At 38.8% G+C, this 18,035-nt stretch overlaps 1 protein-coding gene across 1 annotated transcript in view; it reads right to left on the reverse strand.

Annotated features, from left to right (window-relative positions):
* Positions 1-11,771: 11,771 nt before the first annotated feature.
* LOC128646080 (carbohydrate sulfotransferase 5-like) overlaps positions 11,772-18,035 on the reverse strand; it is a 52,514-nt gene continuing 46,250 nt past the window's right edge. Inside the window, exon 2 of the mRNA XM_053699520.1 lies at positions 11,772-13,033. Coding sequence (XP_053555495.1) covers positions 11,832-13,013 — 1,182 coding nt within the window. The 5' untranslated portion in view covers positions 13,014-13,033 and the 3' untranslated portion in view covers positions 11,772-11,831. The remainder of the gene's footprint in view (positions 13,034-18,035) is intronic.

Below are 18,035 nucleotides of genomic sequence, written 5' to 3' on the forward strand. Positions count from 1 at the left end.
ATCATCCTCTTTATGCATGTTGTCTTACTCCAAGCTGTATAGGCTCGAAAGCCTACTACCAATTAAGCATATTAGGTGATGTGCATCTCTGTAATGAGAAGGGGTGTGGTCTAATGACATCAACACCCTATATCAGGTGTGCATAATTATTAGGCAACTTCCTTTCCTTTGGCAAAATGGGTCAAAAGAAGGACTTGACAGGCTCAGAAAAGTCAAAAATAGTGAGATATCTTGCAGAGGTAAAATTGCAAAGCTTCTGAAGCGTGATCATCGAACAATCAAGCATTTCATTCAAAATAGTCAATGGGGTCGCAAGAAGCGTGTGGAAAAACCAAGGCGCAAAATAACTGCCCATGAACTGAGAAAAGTCAAGTTTGCAGCTGCCAAGATGCCACTTGCCACCAGTTTGGCCATATTTCAGAGCTGCAACATCACTGGAGTGCCCAAAAGCACAAGGTGTGCAATACTCAGAGACATGGCCAAGGTAAGAAAGGCTGAAAGACGACCACCACTGAACAAGACACACAAGCTGAAACGTCAAGACTGGGCCAAGAAATATCTCAAGACTGATTTTTCTAAGGTTTTATGGACTGATGAAATGAGAGTGAGTCTTGATGGGCCAGATGGATGGTCCCGTGGCTGGATTGGTAAAGGGCAGAGAGCTCCAGTCCGACTCAGACGCCAGCAAGGTGGAGGTGGAGTACTGGTTTGGGCTGGTATCATCAAAGATGAGCTTGTGGGGCCTTTTCGGGTTGAGGATGGAGTCAAGCTCAACTCCCAGTCCTACTGCCAGTTTCTGGAAGACACCTTCTTCAAGCAGTGGTACAGGAAGAAGTCTGCATCCTTCAAGAAAAACATGATTTTCATGCAGGACAATGCTCCATCACACGCGTCCAAGTACTCCACAGCGTGGCTGGCAAGAAAGGGTATAAAAGAAGAAAATCTAATGACATGGCCTCCTTGTTCACCTGATCTGAACCCCATTGAGAACCTGTGGTCCATCATCAAATGTGAGATTTACAAGGAGGGAAAACAGTACACCTCTCTGAACAGTGTCTGGGAGGCTGTGGTTGCTGCTGCACGCAATGTTGATGGTGAACAGATCAAAACACTGACAGAATCCATGGATGGCAGGCTTTTGAGTGTCCTTGCAAAGAAAGGTGGCTATATTGGTCACTGATTTGTTTTTGTTTTGTTTTTGAATGTCAGAAATGTATATTTGTGAATGTTGAGATGTTATATTGGTTTCACTGGTAAAAATAAATAATTGAAATGGGTATATATTTGTTTTTTGTTAAGTTGCCTAATAATTATGCACAGTAATAGTCACCTGCACACACAGATATCCCCCTAAAATAGCTAAAACTAAAAAAAACTAAAAACTACTTCCAAAAATATTCAGCTTTGATATTAATGAGTTTTTTGGGTTCATTGAGAACATGGTTGTTGTTCAATAATAAAATTAATCCTCAAAAATACAACTTGCCTAATAATTCTGCACTCCCTGTAGTAATAAAGCAAGCAAGCTTGGAAAACACTTTATTTAATGGAAAAAAACACAATTTGCAAAAACGGCACTGTGCCTTTAAGAGAAAAAAAGGCATACACAAACTGAAAAACAGGTTAAAATTGCTTCAATTTTTCTGAAATTTTAACAGTGTACCCACTAAGCTTTAGAAGGATTGCACCACAAGTTAATAAGCAATAAACCCCCAAATGAAAAAAACGGATTGAAATATGTCTAAAAACCGGTTAAAACCCCTGTTAGCACCTTGCCACAGCTCTGCTTTGGCCCTACCTGCCCTTAGGAAGCAACAATATGGGGTTTAAAGCTTCAATTAGTCCCTCAGAAGACTCTCAGGACCTCAGGAGAAGTTGCTTGCTGCTTGTAAATGTAGGCCCCGCCTGCTGGGGCCTACACAAAACTAACAAAACCCCTGCCTGAAAGCCATGTGGGTTATAAACAACCCCATAGAACCCTCAAGCAAATGTCCCATAAAACAGAAAACGTTACTCCCAGACACAAAAACGTTTGTCCCCAAATTCACATAACAAACTGAGTGCCCACAAAAAATTAACCCTTTATGCAAGCTAGTAAAAACCTCTGATAACACTAGGATTACTTCTTACCCTTTCCCTAATGGGGACACTGTCAGCCTTTCTGAGTTAACACAGTCTCTGCAGAAAATATGACTGAACATACCTCATTGCTGTATAGCAAGAAAACCGTTCCTCACACTGAAGTTTTCCTGTACTCCTCAGCTTCTGTGGGAACAGCAGTGGACCTTAGTTACAAATGCTAAGATCATCATCCTCCACGCAGAAATCTTCATCTATGTCTTGCCTGAGAGTAAATAGTACAACACCGGTACCATTTAAAAATAACAAACACTTGATTGAAGATAAAATAAAACTAACAGTTTAACACCTCTTCTCTTTACTCTTCCTGCTTAGAGCCAGCAAAGGAGAATGACTGGGGGGTGGAGTTAAGGGGGGAGCTATATAGACAGCTCTGCTGTGGTGCTCCTCTTTGCTACTTCCTGTCAGGAAGAACAATATCCCACAAGTTAGGATGAATCCGTGGACTCGGTACTTCATGCAAAAGAAAGGTGCAAATCACCTTTAAAAAGTAATCTTTTAATTTCTGCTATTTTTTTTATCATGCTGTCCACACTGTTGATTTAGGGGATGTGCAGATACTTTACCTCCTGTGAGTGTTTCTGTGGGTTTCTGTGTTTATGTCTTTGTGCTTTTGTTGGTGTCTCTATGGGTGTGTATTTTTTTCTGTGGGTGTGTATGTCTTTGTGCATTTTCTGTGGCTGTTTCTGTGAGGGTGTGTGGGTGTGTGTATGTATGTCTTTGTGTATTTTCTGTGGATGTCTCTGTGAGTGTGTGTGCATGTATGTCTGTTTTCTGTGGATGTCTCGGTGAGGGTGTGTGCCTATGTCTTTGTGCTTTTTCTGTGATTGTCTCTGTGAGTGTGTGTACGTATGTCTTTGTGTGTTTTCTGTGGATGTCTCTGTGAGGGTGTGTGTGTATGTCTGTGTTTTCTGTGGATGTCTCTGTGAAGGTATGTGCATATGTCTGTGTGTTTTCTGTAGGTGTCTCTGTGAGGGTGGCTGGTTGTGTGTGTATATGTCTTTGTGCATTTTTTGTGGGTGTCTGTGGGTGTGTGTGTGTATGTCTTTGCATGTTTTCTGAGGCTGTCTCTGTGGGTGTTTCCTTGGGTGCATGTCCAAGGTTGTGTTTGCGTTTGAACAGGAATAGGATTTCAGTAGCTCTCATCCTATTGGCTGATTTGAAAATGTCAGCCAAAAGGAATGCAAGGTACCCCATTTTTAAATCGGTACCTTGCATTCAATCTTCAGTGTGCTGCGGTGATCGTACGAAGAGGATCCTCCACAGTGGATGGCTCAGCGGTCGGCGTTCTTGCTCCATGGTCACCTCCGCTCCACATCGCCTTGGTCCTGGATAAAGATAGAAGAGGTCCCTGCAATGGAAGAATATATCGCCGCCTGGAAGAAGACCTTCTCCGCCGGACTTCAGGAATGGTGAGTACCTATTTGGGGCTTAGATTTAGGATTGGCTTAGGTGGCTTTTTTTTTTTAGATTAGGGTTTTTTGGGCTGTAAAACAGCTGATGGCCCTTTTAAGGGCAATGACCATACAAATGCCCCTTTAGGGGCAATGGGTAGTTTAGTATTTTTTAGTGTTTAGTGTTTTAATTGTAACTTAGTATTTTTTTATTGAATGTAATTGGGGTTAATTTAGGGGGTGTTAGGTTAGGACATTTAGTAATTAAATTAGTTATTTGTGTTGTGGGGGGTTGGCGGTTTAGGAGTTAATAGCTTAATTAGGTTTATTGTGATGTGGGGGGATGGCGGATTAGGGGTTAATATATGTTATTAGTGATTGCGGTGGGTGATGATGGTTGACAGGTAGATATTGCACATGCGTTAGGTGTTAGTTAGAACTTGCAGGGAGCAGGGGCGGACTGAAACCAATCAGGGTCCCGGGCAAAAATTAGGGAAGGGCCCCACACCATCTCACACTGACCCAAATGTATTAAAATGTATGCAAATGAACATGGTAGCTACCCTGCCCTGCGCCTCAGGCCCCCCAATCTCCGGGACCCCCAACATCAAGCGCCAGAGACAGGGCCCCAAACCTCCAGGGCTAGATCCCATACTCCATCACCCTCACAGTGACAGACCCCGACAGGGCCCCCCCCACTCTAGGTACCCCAGCAACAAACCCCACATCCAGGCACAAGGCCCCCATACTGTGGCTTGGGTCCCAACTAAACCCTCACTTAACTGCTTAGTAACTGATAGGGCAGCTGTCAGCCCAGCTTAAGCAGCACACCAGGAGCCATTTAAATGCCATTTGTGGGCTCCCTGACAAGCTGGGCCCTCGGTTCAGGTCCTATTTGCCCAGCTGATCAGTCCGACCCTGCCAGGGAGTTACGGTGGTCATATATTCAGCGCAAGGCTTGCTGCGCCTGCCTATGTGTGGCGAGGTGAAAATGGAGTAAAATTTCTCCATTTACGCCGCGTAAGTCCTTGCACTAAATATGTTATGCTGACTTGCAACGCGGTTCTATGTTAGTTTAGGGTAATAAAATAAGCGGGCGACGGGTGAAATATACGCACTGCATTTATATGCGGCGCCATATATGTGATAGCAATACCCGACTAAAAACTGGCAACGCCGGATTTTGCGGGCGACGCCGCATATGTAATCGCGCACAAGGCCTTCATTTTTACAGACACATAAAAGAGATATGTCCCTTTAAGGTTTAGCTCAATATAGATAATATGGAAAAAATATAGAAATAAACGACTTGTCATGCAGAAACATATCCTATGTGTGTTGGAATCTAACTAGAAACAAATAATCATTAAACTCAGTCCTAGAAGCTTTAGTTTTGGAGTTATGTTGTGAAATCACTTATGCAAATGTATTCAAATGAACATGGATGGTAATTTTCTTTCCAAAAAAAGATGGCAACCATAGAACAAATACTTTTTAAAATTCCATCTTTGGATTCAACTAATGTGTCTATTTAATGCCATGCGGGCACATCATTGGCAATTCAATTTTAAACCTCAATAGCGATTGTTCCCCATTCTCCAGAATCTTCTTTTGTCAAAGATCACAATAAAGTTATTTTAGCACCTCACAACAAGACGTGGGGAGCAACAGCACTGTCTACATGTTGAATGAGATATTGAAAATATTCTTTTACTTCTGCCATTTTGCACAGGTAAATTCTTTTCCAGATAGACATTTCATAAACTAAATTTTATAACTAGAACTACATATATTTTGTAAAGAAATGTGTCATTAATTTAACATAGGACATTTAAAATCATCACCTTTTATTACAAAATATAATTATGAACCATTCACACATGAATCTTGCCATTAAACGTCTGTACAAACATACGGCTAGATTATGAGTTATGCGTTATGAGTGAAAAAGCAGCGTTATGGGTTATAACGCTGTTTTTTCACTTCCGCTGCTATTACGAGCCTTGTCCCAAAATGCTGTACCGCACACTTTTTTGGCCGTAACGCAAATTAACTTACGCAATTTGCGTAAAGTCTTTTTTCAATGTGACTTCCATAGCGCGAATATTACAAGCTTTTTCTGGGAGGCCAAAAAGTGAGCAGTACAGCCTATCCCGCAAGAATCGTAACGCAATCTAAAGTCAGTAGTTATGAGTTTTATGCTACAAAGCTGTAACATAAAACTCATAACTAAAGTGCTAAAAAGTACACTAACACCCATAAACTACTGATTAACCCCTAAACCGCCGCCCTCCCGCATCGCAAACACTATAATAAAATTATTAACCCCTAATCTGCCGCTCCTGACATCGCCGCTACTATAATAAACATATTAACCCCTAAACCGCCACACTCCCACATCACAAACACTAGTTTATTATTAACCCCTAATCTACCGCCCCTAACATCGCCGCCACCTACCTACATTTATTGACCCCTTATCTTCCGCCACTATACTAAATTTATTAACCCCTAAAAACTGTCTAACCCTAACACCCCCTAACTTAAATAGAATTAAAATAAATCTAAATAAAACCTACTATCATTACCTAAATAATTCCTATTTAAAACTAAATACTTACCTGTAAAATAAACTCTACGCTAACTACAATATAACTAATAGTTACATTGTAGCTAGCTTAGGGTTTATTTTTATTTTACAGGCAAGTTTGTATTTATTTTAACTAGGTAGAATAGTTAATAAATAGTTATAAACTATTTACTAACTACCTAGCTAAAATAAATACAAATTTACCTGTAAAGTAAAACCTAACCGGTCTTACACTAACACCTAACACTAGACTACAATTAAATAAATTACCTAAATGAAATACGATTACCTAAATTACAAAAAAACAACAACACTAAATTACACAAAATAAAAAAAGATATGATCAGATATTTAAACTAATTACACCTAATCTAATAGCCCTATCAAAATAAAAAGCCCCCCCAAAATAAAAATAAAAACCTAGCCTAAACTAAACTACCAATAGCCCTTAAAAGGGCCTTTTGCGTAGCATTGCCCCAAAGAAATCAGTTCTTTTACCTGTAAAAAAAAAATACAAACAACCCCCCAACAGTAAAACCCACCACCCACACAACCAACACCCCAAATAAAATCGTAACTAAAAAAACTCCCCATTGCCCCGAAGATCCACTACCAGTTTTGAAGACCGGACATCCATCCTCAACAAAAGCCGGGAGAAGTCTTCATCCAAGCGGCAAGAAGTCCTCAACGAAGTGGCTTGGATGAAGACTTCTCCGGCTTTGTTGAGGACTTCTTGCCGCTTGGATGAAGACTTCTCCCGGCTTCAATGAGGATGGATGTCCGGTCTTCAAAACTGTAAGTGGATCTTCGGGGGTTAGTGTTTTTTTAAGGGTTTATTGGGTGGGTTTTATTTTTAGATTAGGGTTTGGGCAGTTGAAAAATAGCTAAATGCCCTTTTAAGGGCAATGCCCATCCAAATGCCCTTTTCAGGGCAATGGGGAGCTTAGGTTTTTTTAGTTAGGATTTTATTTGGGGGGTTGGTTGTGTGGGTGGTGGGTTTACTTGGGGGGTTGTTTGTATTTTTTTTACAGGTAAAAGAGCTGATTTATTTGGGGCTAGTTTAGTTTAGGCTAGGGTTTTTTTTATTTTGGGGGGCTTTTTTTATTTTGATAGGGCTATTAGATTAGGTGTAATTAGTTTAAATATCTGATAATTTATTTTTTTAGTTTTTGTAATTTAGGTAATTGTATTTAATTTAGGTAACTGATTTAATTGAAGTGTAAGGTTAGGTGTTAGTGTAAGACAGGTTAGGTTTTATTTTACAGGTAAATTTGTATTTATTTTAGCTAGGTAGTTAGTAAATAGTTAATAAATATTTACTAACTAATCTACCTAGTTAAAATAAATACAAACTTGCCTGTAAAATAAAAATAAACCTTACGCTAGCTACAATGCAACTATTAGTTATATTGTAGCTATCTTATGGTTTATTTTATAGGTAAGTATTTAGTTTTAAATAGGAATAATTTAGGTAATGATAGTAGGTTTGATTTAGATTTATTTTAATTATATTAAAGTTAGGGGGTGTTAGAATTAGACTTAGGTTTAGAGGTTAATAAATTTTGTATAGTAGCAGCGACGTTGGGGGTGGTAGATTAGGGGTTAATAAATGTAGGTAGGTGGCGACGATGTTAGGGGTGGCAGATTAGGGGTTAATAATATTTAACTAGTGTTTGCAAGGCAAGAGTGCGGCGGTTTAGGGGCTAATATGTTTATTATAGTGGCGGTGATGTCCGGAGCAGCAGATTAGGTGTTAATAAGTATAATGTAGGTGTCGGCGATGTCGAGGGCAGCAGATTAGGGGTTAATAAGTGTAAGATTAGGGGTGTTTAGACTCTGGGTTCATGTTAGGTGTAAACATAAATTTAGTTTCCCCGTAGGAATCAATGGGGCTGCGTTACGGAGCTTTACGCTGCTTTTTTACAGGTGTTAGACTTTTTCTCAGCTGGTTCTCCCCATTGATGTCTATGGTGAAATTGTGCACGAGCACGTAAAACCAGCTCACTGCGGCTTTCAGCAGCGCTGGTATTGGAATGCAGTATGGAGCTCAATTTTGCTCTATGCTCACTTCTTGCCTGCTAATGCCGGGTTTTGTAAACCTGTAATACCAACACTGTAGGTAAGTGAGCGGTGACAATAACGTGCAAGTTAGCACCGCACCCCTCATAACGCAAAACTCGTAATCTAGCCGATATTTTCTCCACACTTAGAATGTCTGAACAAATCTTGTAAAAAAGCACCAGCTGTTCTATTTACATTTTATTATAATGTATAACAATTTGGGTTAAAGGGACATTAAATTAATTTAAAAAAAAAAACACACAGTGCCTTTAAAAATAGTTTTCAAACCCCTTTTACAATCCATACATTTTTCTAAAACAGGTCCCTTTTTCAATTATTAGAAAATGAAATCTCGTTTCTAGTTGCCACTTAATTTTTATAATGAATACAGCCTGTTCCTGATGTAAAAACAAACCGTGTGCATTTATTTAGCACATTCTCATTCACCCTTAGGGACAGTAAGGGACAGTAAACATTTTGATATTGTAATATAAAATGATAATTTATACAAAAGTAGAACAACTCTGCAATAGACTCATTATTTATTTGCCTCCTTTTTCTGTGAAAATAGCATGTGACAGGCTACACAAGCTTCTCTCTATATCTCTCCCTAATTTGCTGTCTTTTTATTTCTGCTGAAGCCAAATAATGGAGATTTTGTAAACACAATCACAGTGGCAAGTCCTATCTTATCCATACTCAAGTCCAAATTTGCTCCTCCAAATAAGGAAAATTGTGGGTGGAGTTTGACCAATGAAAAACAACTGAAGCAAATAATGTTGATTAAAATCTGAATTTAACCTCTTAAGGACATATGACAGAATTTTTCCGTCATAAAACAATTGAGCAAACTGAAAGCTGTGTCCTTAAAGGGTTAAAGATAGTTCTAATAACAATTAGACTCAAACATTTAGATTCAAAATTAAACTTAAGGGACACAACCCAATTTTTTCTTTTGTGATTCAGATAAAGCATGCAATTTCAAGTAACTTTATAATTTACTCCTATTATCAATTTTTCTTCCTTTTCTTGCTATCTTTATTTGAAAAAGAAGGTATCTAAGCTTTTTTCTTGGTTCAGAACTCTGGACAGCACTTTTTTATTGGTGGATGAATTTATCCACCAATCAGCAAGGACAACCCAGGTTGTTCACCAAAAATGGGCCTACATCTAAACTTACATTCTTGCATTTCAAATAAAGATACCAAGAAAATAAAGAAAATTTGATAATAGAAGTAAATTAGAAATTTGTTTAAAATGTCATGCTCTATCTGAATCACGAAAGAACAAATTTGGGTTCAGTGTCCCTTTAAATGGACAGTCAACACCCGGCACAACTTAATCCCATAATTTAGATCCTCAGAATAAGATGCGCCTGCACCGCCTCCCATGTTAAATACCTCTAACGTTATAGGAGTAATCGTCCACAGCACATACGTTTTTTTTGCTGTAAATATAGCGGCCAAACTCCTCCCCCTCTTCTCTATTGAATTCCATGCTCGTTCGTGTTCCTTTGCTAATGCGCAGTACAGCTGGACTGTACTGTGAAGTCAGGATCAGACTGATATGCTTCAGGAAAGTTTTTCTCTGTGAAAGGCACATGTTGAGCAAAAAGAGGCTGCTTCTTGGGTGGTAACTAGCCATAGAACAAGCTATTATGCTATTGTTCGTTTCCAGGTTGAGCGCTTCTCTCTTTTAATTTATGCAAATTATGACATTTTGGGAAGTCTCCCTAAGTGTGATGCGGGAATCCAGACGTGGACCCGTTGCTCAGTGTGCCTAGAGGTATATGGCTGCACCTCACTGACGAGGCCCACAATAGGCCGAAACGTACGTCTGGGGTTTTGCTGTTTCTCTCGTTCAGAGAAGAATTGCCTGGTATTTCGGGGCTGGACTGTACTGTGAAGTCAAGATCAGACTGATATGCTTCAGGAAAGTTTTTCTCTGTGAAAGGCACATGTTGAGCAAAAAGAGGCTGCTTCTTGGGTGGTAACTAGCCATAGAACAAGCTATTATGCTATTGTTCGTTTCCAGGTTGAGCGCTTCTCTCTTTTTATTTATGCAAATTATGACATTTTGGGAAGTCTCCCTAAGTGTGATGCGGGAATCCAGACGTGGACCCGTTGCTCAGTGTGCCTAGAGGGATATGGCTGCACCTCACTGACGAGGCCCACAATAGGCCGAAACGTACGTCTGGGGTTTTGCTGTTTCTCTCGTTCAGAGAAGAATTGCCTGGTATTTCGGGGCTGGACTGTACTGTGAAGTCAGGATCAGACTGATATGCTTCAGGAAAGTTTTTCTCTGTGAAAGGCACATGTTGAGCAAAAAGAGGCTGCTTCTTGGGTGGTAACTAGCCATAGAACAAGCTATTATGCTATTGTTCGTTTCCAGGTTGAGCGCTTCTCTCTTTTTATTTATGCATTTACATTTCTGTCTGCTCGCAAGCAGAAAACTAAAGTGCTGCTGCAAATCGCAGTGAACGCATGTTAAGAATCCAACCGAGGATTCCATTCTGATTGGCGGTTGAGTTTCAAATAAAACGTAATACGTAACATTGGGTTGAGTGTGGCGGTCATGTCTACAGCAGAAAAATGTCTGTGGACGATTATTCCTATAACGTGGGTATTTAACATGGTAGGCGGGATTAAGTTGTGCCGGGTGTTGACTGTCCCTTTAAAATAAAATAGAGCACAAATTGGATATCTTTTGTTAAGATGAGCTCAGGAGAGTCTTTATCCATGTGGTAAACGTGTTTGCAACAATGTTTATAGCAATTTTATACATAGTTGCAAACACTGCTGCCATAGATGGTTAAAGACACGTGCACTCACCTAAGCTAATATCAAGCTACCTAGGAGCGAGCAAATGTCTGTAGCACAAGCAGTGTTTGCTACCATACAGTGCTCTAGACATGTTCACGCTACCTATCTAGGTATCCTCTTCAACAAAGCATACCAAGAGAACAAAGCAAATGTAATCATTTAATTGGAAAGCTGTTTAAAACTGTATGCTCTATATGAATCATGAAAGTTTAATTTTGGCTTTACTGTCCCTTTGCAATGTACTGAAAAACTGCACAAAAAGTGGCGGTTGAAGTCTGACCTCTTATAGCTGTAGCAAACAAGGTGTTAATCTGTTTTAATAGCAGTCGGACTATACTGATATCCTAATCTATTGGAAGGCTGCAAAAAAATGTTGCAATTTCAAGGTGTTTACTGTCCCTTTTATTGTCTGTGAATTCGTCAGTGACAAAATACCATGCAAGTGCTTACTCCGGTACCTAGAGCAGGCTGTATTCACTATATTATATATCTCCATTTAACAAAAACAAAACAATGACACTGGTTGTCGATGCTACAAAATTTGCCTTGAAGACCCAAAAATCTAATTACTGATAACTTCTACACATTTGTCTCCTATAAATGCTACCTTTGCATATTATATCTATGTTTATGACGCTGTATAATCTTTTGGCGCTCTACAAATATCTGCTAATAATGATAACCAAGAGCTAATTATTATCTGTTATCCTTGCATGAAATGCGTCTGTGTCAGATTCTTACAAATCAATAAAATTAAAACAAAAATATAGATTTTCAGTTTATTTTTGACAGTCACGTTTAATAAATATATTTAAAAAAAAAGTTTTATTTTTTCCCGTTAGATGAGGCCCATCTGAACTGGTATTGTCTTCGTGGTAATACAAAATCAACAGATAGATCCTTTTGTTCTTTCTCTGAATCTATCATTTGGTATCCAAACATATTCATAGCACCTTTACACACGTCTTGTATCTTTTTGATTTTCTGAAATGAAAGAATATGCCTCCAAGCTTGAGACACATTTACCGCATCCCTTGATGTGATTTTGAATGCTTCCTTTTTGTTCCCTGGGCCTTGACCGTGCGTTATATTAAAGATCCAGTTCTTAAGTTTATTTGTCATTTTAAGATTTGCAAATTTATACATCTCTGTAATTTCTCTTAAAGGATCCCGAACAACATCCTCGTAACGGACCAACATATAACGATCCTTGAGGAAGCTTGGAGTTTTATGACTGGCGGTCTCATATATTTGGACATGACTTCTACAGATTGCACGCATTACTTCATACTTGGTATCATCTACTTTTGTACCATTTGTGTTGAGGACAATGCCGTTATCTCGAGATAAAGCTTTTAAAGATTGTTCTCGTGATTTAACAACAGCTCTTGGGTCCCGAATCAAGTGCAGAATTTTTATATTTAAGGAAGGATCATTCAAAAGTGGATATAAGACTTTTAGGTCAAAGAAGCGGACCTCTTTTAAAACAATATGACTGTATGTTTTACACGCTTCTTCAATCTTGCTAAAAGGATATTTTCCACATTTTTTTTTACACGACATTTCATTGGTGATATCATCACGAGTGTATGAATTACATGCAGGAAATGAGCATAGCGCCCTACTAACAGCCCACTGAAAAAGGTCTGACACATTCCTCTTTCCTGTCATGTAGGCATCAAACACAGACATGTCACACAAGAAAACTGATCTAATCAGGTCTCTCACTGCCATGTGCAGAACGTTGGCGTTATTTTGAAACATGGCTACCCAGACATGCCAAGCTGGCTCCATCAAGTAGAAGACATCTGGATGTTGACTGAAGATCTGACCAATAAAAGAGGAGCCTGACCTCCAGGAAGAGAGGATGAGAAGATGGACTTTAGCTGCTCTTTCTTCATTGTTTGGCACAAAAATGTTTTGATTGGAGTACAACACAAATAACAGAGCCGTTGAGATTCCAACAAATGCCGCAACTGCTGGGCCGTTAATTCGTAGTCTGGCCATGATTCTCAGATAACAGGTCTCTGTGTAAAAGAAAATAAATTATAATAGTTACCAATAACATATAGTTGTAACATAAAAGTAAATTTACAACAGTAAATATTTTGGCCTAGCAATGTTTTACTAAGTAAAGGCACAGAAAACACTCTGAGATAGTAATAAAAAAAACACCTAATTATACATAGTAAACCAACTGCAATATAATTTCATTAATTAATTTGCCCCTTTTTCCTGTAATTTAAGACAGTAAAATTAGGGTAAATTGTCCCTTTAATGCAATGTTCAGATTGGGTTCACTAAATAAGTAGTGGGTGGAGTTTGGCCATTAAAAAACATTTGCAGCAAACAATTCTAGTAACTTCTGAATTCTAATAAAGTTCTAATAACCTTTATACTCTACTAATATTATAATCTATGGAAAGACTTCAGAAGACAACTGTATAAAGTCTATTAGCCAGGCCAAAAATGTATGAGGGTTATTCCTGGGATTCTGTAATATTTCAGTCCCCCAGAGTTTTTAAAGTGTTGGTTCACCAAAATAAAGGGTAAAAAGCTTTTTATAACACTTAGGTTTGTTCAATATAATGAATAAAAATAATTATTGCATTTAAATAATTTTGATCATAAAAGATTGTCTTCTTTCTTACACCAAGCACTTTGTCCGGTGTCTGAGGCGCTTAACTGAATTTGTACTTGGAAAATAATCAATAAAATGTGCACATTGTCTATAACTTTTGGCAATAATGTAAGTAGTTATTTATGTTCCTTTCTTTTGAAAAAGAATTTTCAAAAAAAAGTTACGATTTTTTAGGAAAACCAGGCTATAAAGTTATGTTGTTCATTCTGAACTCAACCCCTGTCACGCCAACCATTCTCCACCCATAATAATTTAGACTCCATGCATATGTGACATCATTGACCGGAAATTACATTCAGCTCTCTTCAAGAGTGTGGTTCAGAAGAAGGTGATATCATACTTTTAAAAAATAAAATTTAATATTTTTATTGAGGACATCAAAAATAAAAGGAGATGAACATACATCAGATAATTAAAAGAAAAGTAAATAGAAATACAAAATGTACTAGATATTCACATCATATCTGAGTAAGAATTAATCAATAAAACCATAGTCCTCATTTTCTTTTCCCCTGCATCGATATAGTAGGTCACTCTTGCACCATTTGAGGTGATCTTGTAAAAGTCCAAGGGTATTTTATAACTGAAGCTCTAGAAAACAGCATCTGATAATAGATCCGCTTTAAAGTAATATAGGTAGATATATATTTTGATGCTGATGCCAAAACCAAACACACTAAGATTATACAACGTAATAAAACTTACTTTTAACATGAGTACATTTGTATATAATTTCTTAAGCAACATGTTGTTAAAGGAAGACCTAGATTATATACTTAAGGTTAAACAACAGAATTGTATTTTATATTAACCCCTTAATGACCGGACCATTTTTCAATTTTCTTACCCTTAATGACAATGGCTATTTTTACATTTCTGCAGTGTTTGCGTTTAGCTGTAATTTTCCTCTTACTCTTTTACTGTACCCACACATATTATATACCGTTTTTCTCGCCATTAAATGGACTTTCTAAAGATACCATTATTTTCATCATATCTTATAATTTACTAAAAAAAAATGATAAAATATGAGGAAAAAAATGGAAAAAAAACACACTTTTTCTAACTTTGACCCCCAAAATCTGTTACACATCTACAATCACCAAAAAACACTGATGCTAAATAGTTTATAAATTTTGTCCTGAGTTTAGAAATACCCAATGTTTGCACCTTCTTTGCTTTTTTTGCAATTTATGGGGCAATAAATACAAGTAGCACTTTACTATTTCCAAACCACTTTTTTTCAAAATTAGCGCTAGTTACTTTGGAACCCTGATATCTGTCAGGAATACCTGAATATCCCTTGACATGTATATATTTTGTTTTAGAAGACATCCCAAAGTATTGATCTAGGCCCATTTTGGTATATTTCATGCCACCATTTCACCGCCAAATGCGATAAAAAAAAAAAAAAAGTTCACTTTTTCACAAATTTTGTCACAAACTTTAGGTTTCCCACTGAAATTATTTATAAACAGCTTCTGCAATTATGGCACAAATGGTTGTAAATTCTTCTCTGGGATCCCCTTTTTCAGAAATAACAGACTTATATGGCTTTGTGGTTGCGTTTTGGTAATTAGAAGGCCGCTAAATGCCGCTGCGCACCACAAGTGTTTTATGTCCAGGAGTGAAGGGGTTAATTAGGGAGCTTGTAGGGAGCTTGTAGTGTTAATTTTAGCTTTAGTGTAGTGTAGTAGACAACCCCAAGTATTGATCTAGGCCCATTTTGGTATATTTTATGCCACCATTTCACCGCCAAATGCGAGCAAATAAAAAAAAAACTTTACATTTTTCACAATTTTAGGTTTCTCACTGAAATTATTTACAAACAGCTTGTGTTATTATGGCAGAAATTGTTGTAAAAGCTTCTCTGGGATCCCCTTTGTTCAGAAATAGCGGACTTATATGGCTTTGGCGTTGCTTTTTGGTAATTAGAAGGCCGCTAAATGCTGCTGCGCACCACACGTGAATTATGCCCAGCAGTGAAGGGGTTAAATTAGGTAGCTTGTAAGGAGCTTGCAGGGTTAATTTTAGAGATCAGCCTCCCACCTGACACATCCCACCCCCTGATCCCTCCCAAACAGCTCTCTTCCCTCCCCCACCCCACAATTGTTCCCGCCATCTTAAGTACTGGCAGAAAGTCTGCCAGTACTAAATAAAAGTTTTTTTTTTTTTTTAAAATAAAAATAATAAAATATTTTAGTTGTGATGAACCCCTTCCTTAGCACCAACCTCCCTGATCCCCCCCTCCAGCTCTCTAACCCTCTCCCCTACCTAATTACCGCCATCTTGGGTACTGGCAGCTGTCTGCCAGTACCCAGTTTGGCCCCACAAACCAAAGTATTTTAATTTTATTTTTAACTTTTATTTTTATTTTTAATTATTTCTGTAGTGTAGCAGCCCCCCACAATACCCCCACCCCCTCCCCCTCCCAGATCCTTTTATATGGAAAAAAATTTTTTTAACTTTTTTTCCCCCTTCCTAACTTCATTGGTGTCAGTGTGGCTAATGCGTGCACGTGCACGCGCGTCCACGTGCACACCCTCGTGCACACGCGCGCATCGTGCACGCGCGCACACGCTCCCTCCTCCCACCCGGTCAAACGGCACCATCGGCACCATCGCTACCAGTGCAGAGAGGGCCACAGAGTGGCTCTCTCTGCATCGGAAGCTTGTAAAGGAGTATTGCAGGATGCCTCCATATCGAGGCATCACTGCAATACCCTCAGAGCTGCTGGAAGTGGTTTGTGATCACTTCCAGCACTCTGTTAGACAACTGACGTACCAGGTATGTCCATTTTCATTAACTGCTTGTTAATGCATGACGTACCTGGTACGTCAGTTGTCATTAAGGGGTTAAAAGTATGAGAGTCTGGCTTAACATGAACTTTTCAAACTTGTATGAATTACCATGCGGTCTTGTTCTGTGCGTAATTTTCTGTGTTCCACTTTAAGATTACTTGCATTTAAGTAATTATGTTATGGAGAAATATATACATTTGGGCCACATACAGTATTGTAATTAAGGATATATTTATCCTCCCCTCACCCCTGGCCGCTGAGAACAGGGGGTAACATCACTATTATTTCAGTATTGTAGCTAGAAACACTAGTACAGTGGTCCCCATAGTTCTTAGTCTGCATTATTGTGTAAGTTGTTTCCCTAGGAGCCCCCACAAACCCTGGGAAGTAAATATGGGTGAAATATAGTATATCGGTAGGTATTCTATAGGTGTTACACTGATGCGCCTCTATAAAGCTTATGGTTTTGTTCTACTGTAATCGTATGTTAATGGGGAGTCATGTATGGTTCAATGTTATAATGCTATAAAGAAAAATACACACATGGGTTATTAAGCCGGCTATGGAAAAAAAAAAACATTCAAAGTAGAAAAACTGAATAACATTCCATGAACATTTTTAAATTAGACTTTTAAGGTCATAATTGGCTGTGGCGCCTGATTGTGATTAGTTCCGTATCTTCAGGTTTTTGGCTTTAAAAGTGAAGAGTTTTTTATGGTAGCATTAGAGTCTCAAATCAAGTATGTGCCATCACTTTACAGGTACTCAAGGGGTTGTATATTTGCTTCCGTTAGTGTCCCGGGGGCCCCCCACCAATGCCACCAACCCCCCTAAGGGTGCAATATTTACTGAAGATTCTCTCTCCTCCAGGGGTCTTTCCATGCTGTGAAAGGGTCATAAGTTGGTGGCTTCAAAGTAGATGAGTCTGCCTCTATAATGGTCTCTGATAGATAGCTGTGTAACGTCTCCGTTTGCTCCAGTCTGTGTTGTGGTCTGTTCTTTATAGGAGCAGATTTTTCAGTAAATTCGGGCCCTTTTTGTTGGGTGCCTGATGTAGGTGGAATTGCTTCCAAAGTTCTACTGGAGGTTTTGGCTTTTGTACTGCAGGTTGTAAGTCAAGCCATTAGGTAGTCCATCTGTGCTTTATCCATAAGGTGCTGAAATAGTGCCTCCAGCTTTTGCCAGTGTTCTGCCAAAGCCATCATCATCATGTCTTCTAGTTAGTTTGGATCAATATCTTCTATACTATGTATGTGGTCTTCTTTAGGCTGAAAGTTGAGCTGTTAAGGATTGCTGGGAAGGATTAGTGTGTTTCGTTAAGGCAAGGTACCTCGGCCAGCCAAGGGGGTAGCGTCGCCTGTTGTGTGCCGCCGCGCCAGGCCTTTTATGTCTAGTTCCAAGCTCCGGTTTCACAAATACAGTCTGTATCAGTATATATTCGGCACCACTATATGATGTGATACTTCTTGGGATAGAAAAGGGTATTTTGCTGTGATTATTCTCCCTTAACTGGCGGATTAGATGAGATTTAGCCGGACCCCAGGAAAATGTGACCGTTCCCGGTCATAGTTCAGACACGCCCCGATA

The sequence above is a fragment of the Bombina bombina genome, chromosome 1 (assembly GCF_027579735.1).
Source record: "Bombina bombina isolate aBomBom1 chromosome 1, aBomBom1.pri, whole genome shotgun sequence".
In the NCBI taxonomy this organism is placed as follows: domain Eukaryota; kingdom Metazoa; phylum Chordata; class Amphibia; order Anura; family Bombinatoridae; genus Bombina; species Bombina bombina.